Here is a 14,593-nt window from a genome sequence, read left to right as displayed (position 1 = left end):
TTCATTCAGGAGGATGGACCCTCAGCCTTAGGAAGCCAAACTATACACCAGGGTTTGGAAAGCCCCTTCCCACAGGGCTCCTAAGCAGCTCTTGAGATGTAGGCTCCAGGCCAACCTCTCTGCAGCTACAGGAGTCAAATGAGCCCTGAGTTCCCCAAGTGCACAGGGAGCAGTCTGCATTTATGCATTAAGTCTCATCTTTTCCCCCCCAAAAAAAAAAAAAACCTGAAAGGATGCCATTTGCCAATCCAGACACAAAGCAAACCAAGTGACAGTGAAAGTGGCTCAGTCTTTGTGACCCCATAAGACTATACAGTCCATGGAACTCTCCAGGCCAGCATACTGGAGTGGGTAGCCGTCTCCCTCTCCAGGGCATCTTCCCAAGCCAGGGATTGAACCCAGGTCTCCCACATTGCAGGCAGATTCTTCACCAGCTGAGCCACTAGGGAAGCCTGCGTTTATGCATTAAGTCTCATCTTTTCCTAAAAAAGCTGAAAGGATGTTGTTTCCCAATCCAGACAGGAAGCAAGCCAGCATCCCAGCAAACCAGTTACCCTGAAGCATCCTGGGGAATTCCTATGCGGAGCCTCTGACTTCTGACCTGACAGGTAACACCTCTGGCATGGAAGGCTTCTGTATTGGGGACTGCTAAGTCTGTCTCCAGAAACCAGCTACCTGGTTCCTGGAAAAGGGTGAGCATACAGCATGCAGGGCTGACCAACCTGACTGTGGAGTCAGAACAAGAGACTGAGGATAGCTGTGGGCCACCTAGTCCACCTTGGGTCCACGACAAGTCAGCAACAGTTCTGAGGTGCCTGGGAGTGAGCTCCCTACTGTTGCTCTTGAGTACCAACAATGCAGACATGGCTTCTAAACACATGTGTTGCCTCCCCAGCAGCAATGATAAAGGCCAAGTCTAGATGTCAGCGACAGCCATTCTCTGGGTTACGGAGAATACGAAGCTGGGCCGTTTCTCCACTCAAGAACAAACAGGCATCAAAGAAGGAGCAAAAACGAGCTCGCCAGTCCTCATCTGACATTTTAGCAGCTTGATGATGTGATGACCAACTGTGATGAAGACAAGTCCATGAGAGCTCTCAAACCACGACTGTGGCTGGGTGGGTGTTGGGGAGGAGGGAGCAGGATGAAGAGGGTTCGGTGAGCATGCAAGCAGGACAACGGAAAGGGCCATCCAAACTGTTTTCACAAAGAACACAAATGCAGGCTCGATTTCTCATTTCCAGGTCAGATCAACTCATTCCTGTGACTACGCTGGTCTGTCACAGAGCCAAGTGTGACTGACCAAGATGGCCCCAGCTCAGGTGCCAGGCTGGAGACACAAAATAGGGCACAGCAAACAGTTTAGATGACCGTGACCCACAGCACTCCCGTGAAATTCAGCGAAAACCAAAGGTGGGGAAGCCAAAGACAAGAATACAGTCTTTTGAGTGCTTTTGCTTTAACGACTTCACCGTATATATGTTTATATATACTTGCCGCTACAATTTTCTAAAAACAAAACCAACATGAAAATCAATTAGGCAACAGAAAAGATCAACAGAGGTTGGGAGAGACAGCACAGCAAATTAAACATTGCAAAAAATGATGACTTATTCCCCGCGGAAATTGGCGTGGCGAGGGCGGGCTGGAGGAGCCACTGGTTTCACTGGGAGAGTTATGTCAGCAGAGGTTAAGGACACCTAGTCTCCCTTGTCTCTGTGCTGTGGCCTGCGGGTCACAGATGCCCAGTGAAGATGTGATGAAGGACTGAGTAAATGAGAAGGTGGCCGTGAGCATCCCTTCTACATGGAGGCCCAGCACAGAATGCTGAGGCCCCCTAAGGTCTCCTACTGGCCCAGGGCGTTGAACTGGCACTGCTCCCGGCTCAGGGAGGTTTGCTCTCAGGCTCCATCTGACTAGGGGAAAGGTCACAGTTACTGAAAAACAGTACAAGGATATTAACCGGTGTGATTTTTGAAAGCCTGATGGAATGTCAATGAAAGCCTGTACTGCACAGACACCCCCGAGTCAAAGGCTAACTACAAAATGGTCTGTGGGCTTTTATAGACCTGGGGCTTTCCTGACCAATGCAAGGTGAAGGAGGACATGTCTGAGACACTGCTGAGCAGGGCTGAACCAGAGGGAAGGTGCAGTGGGCTCAGCCCCAGCACGCGGTGAGGCAGCCAGGAAGCTGCTGTGCTTCTGCGGGTGCACCAGAGCAGGGGTCAGGCATTACACAGTCGGGCTGCCCACCTGGTGCACAGACCTTGGCCACATCCTGGCGCACAGAAACAAAGCATGAACTCCACCACCTGCACGACAGCGCTCCAAGGAGGTCTGCTCAAAGTATCATTTATGATATTTTCATTTGCATTAGAGACCATCTCTGACTTAAGGGTCTGGTTCCAGAATGTTCACGTAAGTTTTCTTTGATGGAGGCTGTAAGTGCTGTATGTGGTGAGATGATTAGGCAGGCAGATGTCTGGTCATAAACTGAGAAGAGAGCCCAGGGCCACACAGGGAGGGTTCTGCTGTTCTCCCAGCATCAGATTATTTTATAATCAAGCACAATTTACACATGAGGAATGGCAATTTTATACCTGACTCGGGGAGTATTTCATATAAAGTGGAATTTATAGACATCTAAGCTTATGGAGGTTGGCGGATCTATGTACCTAAGTCTAACAAAATACCATTTCAGTACCTGGTCATGGCATGAAGTTGAGTGTCACAAGGCTTAACTCACATCCTCAAGGACATGGTAGTGTCTTACAGTTCATTTCCCTTATAATTACAAGGAAAACCTACATTTAAAGTAATGATGCTGTATCTCCCTAACACTTTGGGGTTTTTTTAGCAAGTACATTCATAAATACTCCTATCTTTTTATCATTGCAACGTACCTACGAAGCAGGGAAGGCAGACATCATTCCCCCTGGTGGGTCCATGAGGGAACTGAGGCCCAGACCCAGTGGTCCACTGTGCTATACTCTACTATCAGCCTGGCCCCCAAAGAAGTGGCATACAGAGATCTCCTTCTCCTTATTTGATACAGGCTGTCTGGGCACCAGGATGGACCATACGATTGATCCCACAGATGTCAGCCAGGCAAAGCGTGGCAACCCATTCCCAGCCAGGCATCGGGGGCAGAGGGTCAGGCTGGCACCGTGGAGCAGGAAGCCCCGCACAGGACACAGCAACCCACCCCATGCTCCACCCATCCCTGCAAAGGGCTCCACGCAACCTGGCACGCACGCTTGACACCCACAGAGGCCTGCCGATGCACTGGGGATAGACCAGGTGGGCAGGGCTGGTTCTGCCTGCAACAGGCCCTCCTGATCGAGGCATGGGACAGATCCCAGAGGGGCCAGTGGGAGGTGGTGCTGCCCTTTTTTTGGAGCCTCTGAGTTTTGAGGAGGGTTCTCCAGATGTTTCCTAAAGGGTCTCACTCCATCTACCACACTGCTCCCCAACACAGAACTCAACTGGGTGCGACACAGGAGCGCTGACACCCTCTCCTGATATAGTTGAGGGCCCTCGTGCCCGGCCTGGGGCTGCCTTCGATTTGCATCACTACTTGGGGAGCTAGGACGGGGACGTTCTCCAGTGTCACCAGTAGGACAGGGTATAGGTGAGGATATCTAGGGCACGGCTGTGGGGTTTCTCTCCTGTGCCTCCACAGAACCACGGTGGGCACCAGGGCTCACATTATCAACTCTGTTTTCTAGCTGGAAAAACTGAGGCATGAAGCAGCTGGGGGCCTTGCCAAGGTCAGACAGCTACCGGGTGGCAATGCTCACATACCCACACAATTAACTCCCCGCCCATAACATCTTAAGGCCTTTACTAATCATGTTTTCATTCCAAAATGGCAGTTTTGTGCTTACTTCCCCACTGTCATTCAGGGGAAGGGGATGGGAGCGGGAGGGAAAATAGTCTTTTGGAACAAAAGTGAAAGTCGCTCAGTTGTGTCTTGACTGTTTACGACCCCATACACTATACAGTCCATGGAATTTTCCAGGCCAGAATACTGGAGTGGGTAGCCGTTCCCTTCTCCAGGGGATCTTCCCAATCCAGGGATCGAACTGGGGTTTCCTGCATTGCAGGCGGATTCTGTACCACCTGAACTACCAAGGAAGCCCTTGGAACAAATGTGTGCGTGAATTTCTAAACGTGTGTAGAGGTGCGTGGGGGAGGGTTTCTGGTCTCGTCCACATTAGACTTAACGAAAACAATTAGGTTTATAGGACACAAAGTTGGCTACTTACATTCACTTCAGTTATAGCAATATCAACGACGCTACCAACAACAATTAAGGCATCAAAAGTGTTCCATGCATCAGTGAAATAGTGCTGTTAGGCAAGCAGCCAGAAGCCACAGAAGGGAGGAAGCACAACAGGAAAAAAAGAAGAAAAGGACAGTGTTATAAAAGGGGAACATTCTAGCACGGAGCCACTTGGCTACTTAAAAAATCACCCTAAAATAAAAATATACTAGGTACGTCATTTTGGATATCACTTCTGACACAGCAAATAAAAACAGTCACAAGTCCCTGTCTTGCCCTGCCTACTGCACCACTGTCAGTCCCGCCAAAGACGATGTGTGTCTCAAAAGGCCTGCAGATCAAGTTCTATACTAAAAGGCCTCTTTTCCACGCGCTCCCTAGCAAACTCCTGGTTTTGGATCAAGTGCGATCGGGCTCTGTGACTTGTCCAGGTGATGCAGTGCAGGGTGGGGTGGGTGTGCAGACAGAGACAGGACGGGAGGTGCCCTGGGCGGGCACATACTCACGTCGGCTTCGCTGAGGGCCACGTCTACAATGCTGCCGATTACGATGAGGGAGTCAAAGGTGTTCCAGGCGTCACTAAAGTACCCCTGGACAGAGCAGGCGGGGGCAGACGTTCATGAGCATGTAGGAAGGAGATGCCATGCCGATCACATGGAGACATACCCAGGCCCCGTAGCACCCACGGAAACCAGGAGCCAAAGGGAAGTGACCACACCGTCCACCGGTGGACAGGGATGTGGGGCGGGGCACCTGTCCATACGCACTCGCAAACACACGCACGCATGCACGCACACACAATGCAGATCTTGGTCCTGGGCAGCGCTGGACCAAGCCACATACCTGCAGGACAAACAAGAGGGAGGCACGTGGCGACCCTGCCCTGGCACCCAGAGTCAAAACCCCAAGCTGAGGGAGAAGGCCCTCCTACTCCTTGCGTGGGGTCCCCAACCACCCCACTTCCTTTTCCCCCACTTGAGCACTATGACCGGCATTTCATGTTCTCACTGTGTGCCCTCAAAACAAACCAGTATCCCTGCCCCTCCTCACCAGTCCAAGTCCTGCAGAGGGCATGTGCTGAAAGGAAGTCCTCACAGAGCTCTCTGTCAAAGGACATGAAGGTTTACAGGGAGACAGGCCGGCGAGGCACATGGTCCAGGTACAGAGGTGCGGGCGGGGGGTCAGTGCAGGCAAGGTCTCACGGGGGAGGAGCACTGAGCTAGGGCCATGATGGTTGAGGCTCCCATTGTCCTCTAGAGCAGCGTCAACCCCCCAAGAGGCTCCTCTTTCTCTCCATTTCTGTCTTCCCTCCCTCTGCATCCTCCAGGCTGAGAGGGCTCCTCTCCATCCTGCAAACCCCCGGAGGCCTCTGCGACCCCCAACCCTATGCTACCTGCCCACAGCCACTTCCTCCTTCAGGCTCAGCTCAAATGCCAAAGCCCTGATGGCTTCTTTGCAGGTCCTGCTCACCTGCAGCTCCCATCCTGGGGAGTCAGAATCTCTCTTGTTCTCTGAAGCTGTGATCACTAAATCTGGGGTCTGTGCCTGAAGGTCAACCCTGGGATAAGCCCTCTGAGAACGAGGACTGTGCTGACTGCTCTGCCCACCCCCCTCCACCCTCTGATGAATCTCACCTCCCAGCCCAGGGCTCTGAGCTCAGACAGTGCCTGACACGTGGCAGTGCCTCCACCTTCCATCATCATGCATCCTCCAGGTCATCCAGCTCTGCTCTATTGTCACTGTTTTGCATTCTTGTATCTTGTGGAAGATAGAACCTCCCTTGGATGTAACTTAAAAATCCATGTACGCATGGCACACACTGCATCCTCTTCTGGCTCAGCACTTCTACTGCTGCCAAGTCACTTCAGTCGTGTCCGACTCTGTGCGACCCCATAGACAACAGCCCACCAGGCTCCCCCGTCCCTGGGATCCTCCAGGCAAGAACACTGGAGTGGGTTGCCATTTCCTTCTCCAATGCATGAAAGTGAAAAGTGAAAGTGAAGTCACTCAGTTGTGCCTGACCCTCAGCAACCCCATGGACTGCAGCCTTCCAGGCTCCTCCGTCCATGGGATTTTCCAGGCAAGAGTACTGGAGTGGGGTGCCACTGCCTTCTTCTACTGGGCTCAACACAGTAGGGGCTATATTAGTGTCTGTCGTCTCCTGATAGTCCTCAGGAAGCCCTCCATTGGAAGGCGTAGTGGGAGCTCTGTATCCGGAGGCTTCTGGTTGCAAGGCCAACACCTGAAAATTCACTGTCTTTTCAACAAGACAAGATGTGTTGTGGAAATAAACACTCCGGTCTGAACTAAATAAAAAGGGGCCCAGCTTGCTTACAACTGGGTGTACTTAGTGCTGGATCAAGAAGACCAGAACAGAAGGTTCTGTGAAGTGTCAGGTCCCAGGAACTGGTATCAAGTGCAGACCCAGAGGGAGCCGCTGCAGAGCCCGGGCCCTTTATGCCGCTGTGGAGAAGGTGGACAGGCTGGCTGTTCTAGTAGCTGTGGTCGAGATGTCCATCCTGATCACTGTTAATCACCCCAAGCGCATTTACAGGGGAGCTCTAACACTGCCTGAGGGTTCGGGATTTTTAAACAATTTCATCTTAAAGAATCAACGGTCTTCCTGACCAACTGCCCCAACTTCTGACTCCAGGCCCCCATCTCCTCTCTCCTCCCTGCCCACAGTCCCAGCACCTCCCTCAGTTCCTCACCCTCATGACTGCCACCTCCCAGACCCCTCTGTCAGCCTCTAAGTAAGCGAAAGCTTGCCTGCCCCAGCTCTGAGATCCATGGTACACGTTACGTGTCTGACGGGAGGGCCTGCTCAACAGTGACCACATCTCATCTCTTAGAGCTTCTCTTCTCACTAGGAGGGCCAAACTGAGAAGAAGGGCGCCCCCCGGGAAGGACAGGGCTCGTGCCCCTCAACAGACCAGCTGCGCTGGTCAGTGATGAGACCGGCACCCGGCCGCAAAGGCACGTCGCCGGACCACACTCAGCTGATGGTGCAGTGGGCGGAACGCCGCCACTGGACTGGACTGTGAGAACACACGTTTATTCTCAGAGTATTCACATCACTGCAAGCAGTAACGCACAGCGGGCTAACTGGTGGCCTAGCCACAGAGCACACTCTTGGGGGCAGAGCCTGTCCTTTCTTTAGGGGTTTAACAGCAACGCAGAGTCACAGAGCACGTGCAGGGCCTTCCCCTCTCCTCCAGAGAGGAACTGATGCCTTAGAAACACGTGGTCGTCAGGAGCGACTGGGCCTCGAGAGAGACAGAGAACAGTGAAGACCCACTGTCCCTCGGTCGCATCCTGCACATGGTCAGCCCCTGCCCTGTCCTCCTATGGCACCTCCCTTAGCGGAGGCCACACCCACCGCTTGCGCACTCAGTCCCACTCTGCTTTAGACTTTATTTCTCAGGAGCTCCTCGCAGGAGTCTCTGTCTCTCGAGAGCGGTCAGGGTTCCCCTCTGGACCACTCCTATCAGCCTATGAACTGTTCTCCAGCTGGCCCACCCCAGCCCACTGCGATGCATAAGGTCACTCAGAACCAACCTGACAGCAACTTCACCTTTGGCGTCCCAGAATTCTTTGGCAACCTCATCGACTCCCTCTCCACAGAGTCCACTGTACTCACTAAATCGTGCCAAATTCCAGAGGGTTCCTGGACTGACACCCTAATCTAGGAGCCAGGAGGCTGGAGCTGGTGCAGGTGCCTGGAATCCATAGGCCCTGGCCAGGTGGCTTCACTAGGGGTCCAGGGGAGGCAGAAAATGCCAGCCCTCCCCGTCTTCCCATATCCCATTTCCCTGTTTAGTAGCCTCCTCTGCAATAACGTCACTGTCAACTGAGTATGACTCAGCCCCCACCCTTCCCATCAAAGTCACCACAGCATCTGGTAACCAGCAGGTTAGGCCAGGGCTTCCAGCACAGCACTGCCTTCATACTTTCTCCTCTTAGCCTGTGACAGGAGGGTCTCCTGCAACTGAATGCTGAGGCTGGGGGGCCCACATGTGGAACCAGCAGGCCCTATCAGCTCAGTCAGAGTTGGCCCTTATTATTTTTTGTCCTTTCTCACCCATTTGAAAGAACCAAGCAAGTCATTCCCAAGCAGTAATGTCAATTATTCGAAAACACTTCTGACTCTGGAAATTCAAAATCATAACCCAGATTAACGTGGACCTAAGACCAGGAACTTTGCTGTTTCTGAGAACTCTGTTCTGATTGTCCATCAGTGTTGTCTCCTGCCCAACTACAGGCTCCTCGGAGCCGAGCTGGACCCACAGCCAGGACAGAGTATAGGTGCGGCATGGGTTAGGCAGCAAGGTGCTTATAGTGGAAATGAGAAGACCAAGTCCATGCTCTTTTTGCTGCCTGGAGTCTCTCTGCAGATTGAAGAAGCTGAGGCAATCACTGGCCTTTTGGGGTTTACTGAGGCAGCTGAATGAGGCAGTTTTCATTCCAATCCCAAAGAAAGGCAATGCCAAAGAATGCTCAAACTACCGCACAATTGCACTCATCTCACATGCTAGTAAAGTGATGCTCAAAATTCTCCAAACCAGGCTTCAGCAATACATGAACCGTGAACTCCCTGTGTTCAAGCTGGTTTTAGAAAAGGCAGAGGAACCGGAGATCAAATCGCCAACATCCGCTGGATCATGGAAAAAGCAAGAGAGTTCCAGAAAAACATCTATTTCTGCTTTACTGACTATGCCAAAGCCTTTGACTGTGTGGATCACAATAAACTGGAAAATTCTGAAAGAGATGGGAATATCAGACCACCTGACCTGCCTCTTGAGAAATCTGTATGCAGGTCAGGAAGCAACAGTTAGACCTGGACATGGAACAACAGACTGGTTCCAAATAGGAAAAGGAGTACGTCAAGGCTGTATATTGTCACCCTGCTTATTTAACTTCTATGCAGATCACATCATGAGAAACACTGGGCTGAAAGAAGCACAAGCTGGAATCAAGATTGCTGGGAGAAATATCAATAACCTCAGATATGCAGATGACACCACCCTTATGGCAGAAAGTGAAGAGGAACTAAAAAAGCCTCTTGATGAAAGTGAAACAGGAGAGTGAAAAAGTTGGCTTAAAGCTCAACATTCAGAAAACGAAGATCATGGCATCCCATCACTTCATGGGAAATAGATGGGGAAACAGTGGAAACAGCGTCAGACTTTATTTTTGGGGGCTCCAAAATCACTGCAGATGGTGACTGCAGCCATGAAATAAAAAGACGCTTACTCCTTGGAAGAAAAGTTATGACCAACCTAGATAGCATATTGAAAAGCAGAGATATTAACCTTGCCAACAAAGGTCTGTCTAGTCAAGGCTATGGTTTTTCCACTGGTCATGTATGGATGTGAGAGCTGGACTGTGAAGAAAGCTGAGTGTCGAAGAATTGACGCTTTTGAACTGTGGTGCTGGAGAAGACTCTTGAGAGTCCCTTGGACTGCAAGGAGATCTAACCAGTCCATCCTAAAGGAGATCAGTCCTGGGTGTTCATTGGAAGGACTGATGCTGAAGCTGAAACTCCAATACTTTGGCCACCTCATGCAAAGAGTTGGCTCATTGGAAAAGACCCTGATGCTGGGAGGGATTGAGGGCATGAGGAGAAGGGGATGACAGAGGATGAGATGGCTGGATGGCTTCACCAACTCGATGGACATGAGTTTGAGTGAACTCCAGGAGTTGGTGATGGACAGGGAGGCCTGGAGTGCTGCGATTCATGGGGTCACAAAGAGTTGGACACGACTGAGTGACTGAACTGAACTGAGGCAGCTGAATCACCTACCAACTTCTGCCAGGGATTATCTAGGAAGCATTCAACCCAAGGGTTGACCCATCGTGCCAGCTTTGGGCAGAAACTGTAACTGACAGCTTTCTAACCAGCATAAGCTTTCCCAAAGGGCAAGCGGAGGCTTGGTGAAAAAACATATTCACATTTGGTCACTCTGCTCTGCCTAAAGCCCTGTGATGGAAGAGCAGATAGTGTCTGATGCCAAGAGCCTGAACTCACAGGCTTATCTGTCCATTCTTTTCTTCCTACCATCACTTTTCTGAGTAACCTGCATGTAGCAGGCATCGCGTGAGACCAACACGAGCCAGCCTGTGACCTTGCGTAGCTGCTCATCAGCTAATGGCGTGACAGACATGGGTGGAACCGATGTCGACCATGCACGCTGAGCAGCTGACAGAAGCACGTGTGCAGGGGCGTCGACCCTGGCTGGGCTAGGGGGACACTGTCATGGAGGAGCCCACGTTCCAGACAGGCCTTAAAAGACAAGGTGGACAAAGGGCTTCCAGGCACAGAAGCATGAGCTGCGGAGAAGCCCAACAGGCTAACAGTTGGAGATGGGGGCAGAGGAGGAATGGCTGGGAACTCACAACCGGAAATGTGGCAGACATGTACGTGCGCTAGTGTTTGGTGCCGGACTTTGAATACTCAACAAAGAAATACCCTCCCCCCCACCAACCCCGCCACACACACACAACAGATGCTCGGTCACCTTTGGGTTTACAAGCAAGTGCACAGAAGGTGACGGGAAAGGGCTGAGGCCAGAGGCAGGAGATGGTTCAGCAGCGGAGTGACGCAGGAAGGAGTAGGGCAGTGGAGGCTGGGGTGAGACAAGCCGGCCACCGAAGCCCTGGGCATGGACGTGTCTTACAGGGGAGAAGGAGACCAGAAGGGAGCTGTGGACCCAGGTCTTGACGGGACAGCTGAGCCCACAGATGAGCCCGATATCAAGTTCTAGTTAAGAAGAGGCGTATTTCCTGTCAAGTGTTGTTATTTGGCCTTAAAACACATCACTGAGATATATGTACTCACTGATGAACTGAAAAGACAGTATCAAGGTTTCATTCCAGGAAGTGAAGAACATACTCCAGGAAAACTGCTGGTGCTGACTGAGCAGCCTTATTTCTGCCAGGGACCCGGGGGAGGGAATGCTGTCCCAGAAGGTGGACGGAACCAGGTGCCCAGTGTTTGCCGCGTGTCTGCTCTGCACAGAAGCAGGAGGACTGTGCTCAACCGCTTTCTTCTTCCTTCAAACCCAGTAACTTGACTTTTTCCACACTCCAGTGTCTTGGTGTGTAGATCAGGCATTTTCAAGGCACAGCTGACTCTTGAACAATGCGGGTGTGAAATGTGCAGGTCCACATACAAGCAGATGTTTCTCAATAGTAAATCTCACAGTACAACGTGGTCTGTGGTTGGACTAATCCACAGATGCAGGGGAACCTCAGATAAGGAGGGGCGACTCTAAGTTATACTTGGATTAACTCGCATGTTGTTCAAAGGTCAAATGTAGAACCAAGAGCAAAATGCTTAGAGGTCTAAAACGTGGGAACAAAGTGTGGCTCCCTGAAGACAGGCCCATGGCGGAGGCAGGTAACATAGTTGACCACGTGTTGGACAAAGCACCACACGGGTGGCTTCCAGAAGCACAAAGGAGGAGACAAAGCCCTCCTTGACGCAAGAGAATCACTGGAGTATTCCAGCAGCTGCCCCTCCGGAGAACTGGAGGGGAAGGCCAGGGGAACGAGACTTGGCTCTTACTCACACCACGGCCCACCTTGCAAAACCCTAGGGCGCCCAGGTCACTCCAAGTGCATGAGGTCAATGCCCGATGGGTGGGTCTTCCCTGGGGAGCTGACACAACCCACTGAACAGCCTACTTGCCCTGCCCTCACTCCCTGGCCTCTTGACACCTTCCATGCTTGCTGAACCCACACTCCAAACAACCCTCTCCCTGGAAGGATCCCACCTCCCCACCCGGGAAGCACCCAGCTTTGCGGGAGGTGGTTCCTACTTCCATCCCCCAGCTCGGCCCTTCCTGCCTTTGGCGACTAGGTGATCTCACCTCACAGAGCCTCAGACCATGTCCCTCTAAATGTGCTTTCACTCAAGAGGCCCCCATCACCAGCCAGGCCTTGCAGAGAAAAGAAGTCAGGTTCCTCCACTGGTCGGAACCCGTCCTCTTGCGATGCCTTCTCACTTCCAAGAGGGACTCTCACCCCACCACCCCACTTCAGGCTGTGTTCCACACAGCAGCATAGCTGCCAACAGTACCCCCAGGCTCCTGCCTCCCTCACTATACCCCATCTCCAGCTCTGGGGCCTCCACACTCCTGACCCTGCGCCTGCAAGCACTTCTCTCCCACTGAACCCACCTCCACCCAGCCCCCAGCATCCCCTCTGTCTTCACCAGATGGCACCTGCCAGCAGGCACTCTGCCCAGCGTTCACTGACTGATCCTTGAGCGCCAGGACTGGGTAAGTCTCTAGGGACCCTGTGGGTCTGTCAAGTGGGAGCACTGATCCTGAGCGGGAACCACATGGTGGGCAACTCGCAAACTCAGCTGGGTCAAGGGCTATCCGGACGCCCACCAGGAGGGCTGTTTTCATGGCCACCCATCGGCCAGCACGCCCCACAACAGCCCCCATCCAGCCACCACGCTGCTACACTGAGGCCCACCTGAGCTAACTGCACTCTGCATTTCTAGGACAAAATAGCTGCAATCCCATCTCTCTTGACAGATGCCAGAAAGTCCTCCCAGAAGGTGTGTCCCTCACCGTGGAGCACACGACCCCGGAGGACCCTGTGATTTGAGCATTCCAGGAGAGACAAAGACTTTCTGGATTGAAGCTGCTGGGCCAGGTTCCCAGCCCTCTGTCTTCCCGGCCGTCTCCCTCACAGAGATTCTCCCCTCAGCTACCTTTGCAACGTGCTTCCTTAGTCCCACTGCCTCTGACAGGGAAGAGGGCCTCATGGACTTCTCTGTGGAAGGCCTGACCTTGGTTTGCTAACACGAAAGAGGAGACAGGAGAGTCAGGAAGCGTTTTAAGAAGAGCTTTGCTTCTTGGTGAAATGACTCTCTCTGGCTCCTCCAGACACACAGTGACAGCATAAAATCCGTCCGCTTCACACACACAGCGACAGTGCCCCAGGAGTGTAGAGATGCTGCTGCTACTGCTGCTAAGTCGCTTCAGTCGTGTCCGACTCTGTGTGATCCCAGAGACGGCAGCCCACCAGGCTCCCCTGTCCCTGGGATTCTCCAGGCAAGAATACTGCAGTGGGTTGCCATTTCCTTCTCCAGTGCATGAAAGTGAAAAGTGAAAGTGAAGTCACTCAGTCGTGTCCGACTCCTAGAGACCTCACAGACTACAGCCCACCAGGCTCCTCCATCCACGGGATCTTCCAGGCAAGAGTACTGGAGTGGGGTGCCACTGCCTCCTCCGAGAGATGCTGCTGCTGCTGTTTAAAGATTTCTCTCACTTCTAATCGGAAGTTGTCTTCTGCTGTGAAAATACCTTGTGGATGAAAACTACAAAGCAGTGCAGTTTCTAACGGAAATCACTCATTTTAAAACCCTGATCTATCGGTACTGATTATAAATTAGCTACTGACTTCCCCTTGGCCTCACCAGTCTGTTCTCACGCCACTGAACTCCCCTCCCAGCTTTGGTATCAGCGGTCCACTGACACAGCCAGTGACAGCGCGCACACGCAGACATACACAGACTCACACACATGCCATGGGCAAATGTGCCTTCTTGGAGCTTCATCACCAGGTGGGGGGAAGACAGGGCGAGGGGATCTGGGAAATGTTCCATAGATACATTCCGTGTTGCCTGGATCAAGTACTTTCAAAGTTCTTATTTTGTAACCTTTCCATCAGTCCAGACAAATACTGTTCAGAGATGGAAAGGGCAGAGGGACACAAACCAAAATCGCAAAGGAAATCCAGAAGAGTCTGGGAGGGGAGGAAAAGTGTATGTATGGAGATATGGACAAGTCACAGGAAATAGCATCTGGCCATGCAGAAGTGCCAAATCTGACCCCACTGCAATCACCCCGATCGGTCACTTACAAGTGTCCTTTCTTTTTGGTCCACAAAGATCTGATAAAGATGGTATAGAAATTAATTCAAATTAAAGAAAGGAACAGTTGTGAATTAGAATCCCACTGAAGTATGGAGCATGTGAAACCATCATTTCGTAATCCAGGTCTTACTGAGATCAGTATTGTCAGATACTTTTCACACCAATGAACAAATACTGGGAGTCGCTAAACTCATTCTCTAACTTGGATGGGTGGAGGGTTGGCTAGGAAAGAAACTGAGGGTCAGATGTCCCACAGTTGAGCCTGGATCTGCTCCTCCGTCTAGAGTTTTAGGACAAGGGAACATCACTGCTTGCTGAGGAGGATGGTAGTGGTCACAGTGACAGTTCTGGCATGTCTACAGCATGGGGCTACATGCCAGGCCAGGCATTCCTGTAAGCATGGCACACAGAGTGAT

General features: G+C 51.9%; 1 protein-coding gene across 13 annotated transcripts in view; it reads right to left on the bottom strand.

The window, feature by feature from the left end:
• CACNA1D (calcium voltage-gated channel subunit alpha1 D) overlaps window positions 1-14,593 on the bottom strand; it is a 347,512-nt gene that overhangs the window by 42,713 nt on the left and 290,206 nt on the right. For 9 of the 13 annotated variants that reach the window (XM_040247204.1, XM_040247206.1, XM_040247197.1 and 6 more), the window contains one exon: window positions 4,792-4,875. The exons of 1 other annotated variant lie outside the window; for it this stretch is intronic. In XM_040247204.1, coding sequence (XP_040103138.1) covers window positions 4,792-4,875 — 84 coding nt within the window. Of the gene's footprint in view, window positions 1-4,268; window positions 4,353-4,791; window positions 4,876-14,593 lie in introns of all 13 variants that reach the window. 3 more of the 13 variants (XM_040247200.1, XM_040247198.1, XM_040247201.1) reach the window with 1 other exon arrangement.

This window comes from Oryx dammah, unplaced genomic scaffold, assembly GCF_014754425.2.
Source record: "Oryx dammah isolate SB20612 unplaced genomic scaffold, SCBI_Odam_1.1 HiC_scaffold_9, whole genome shotgun sequence".
NCBI lineage: Eukaryota > Metazoa > Chordata > Mammalia > Artiodactyla > Bovidae > Oryx > Oryx dammah.
The sequence above is the reverse complement of the archived record's forward strand: the minus strand, read 5'-3'. Positions and strand labels throughout refer to the sequence as shown.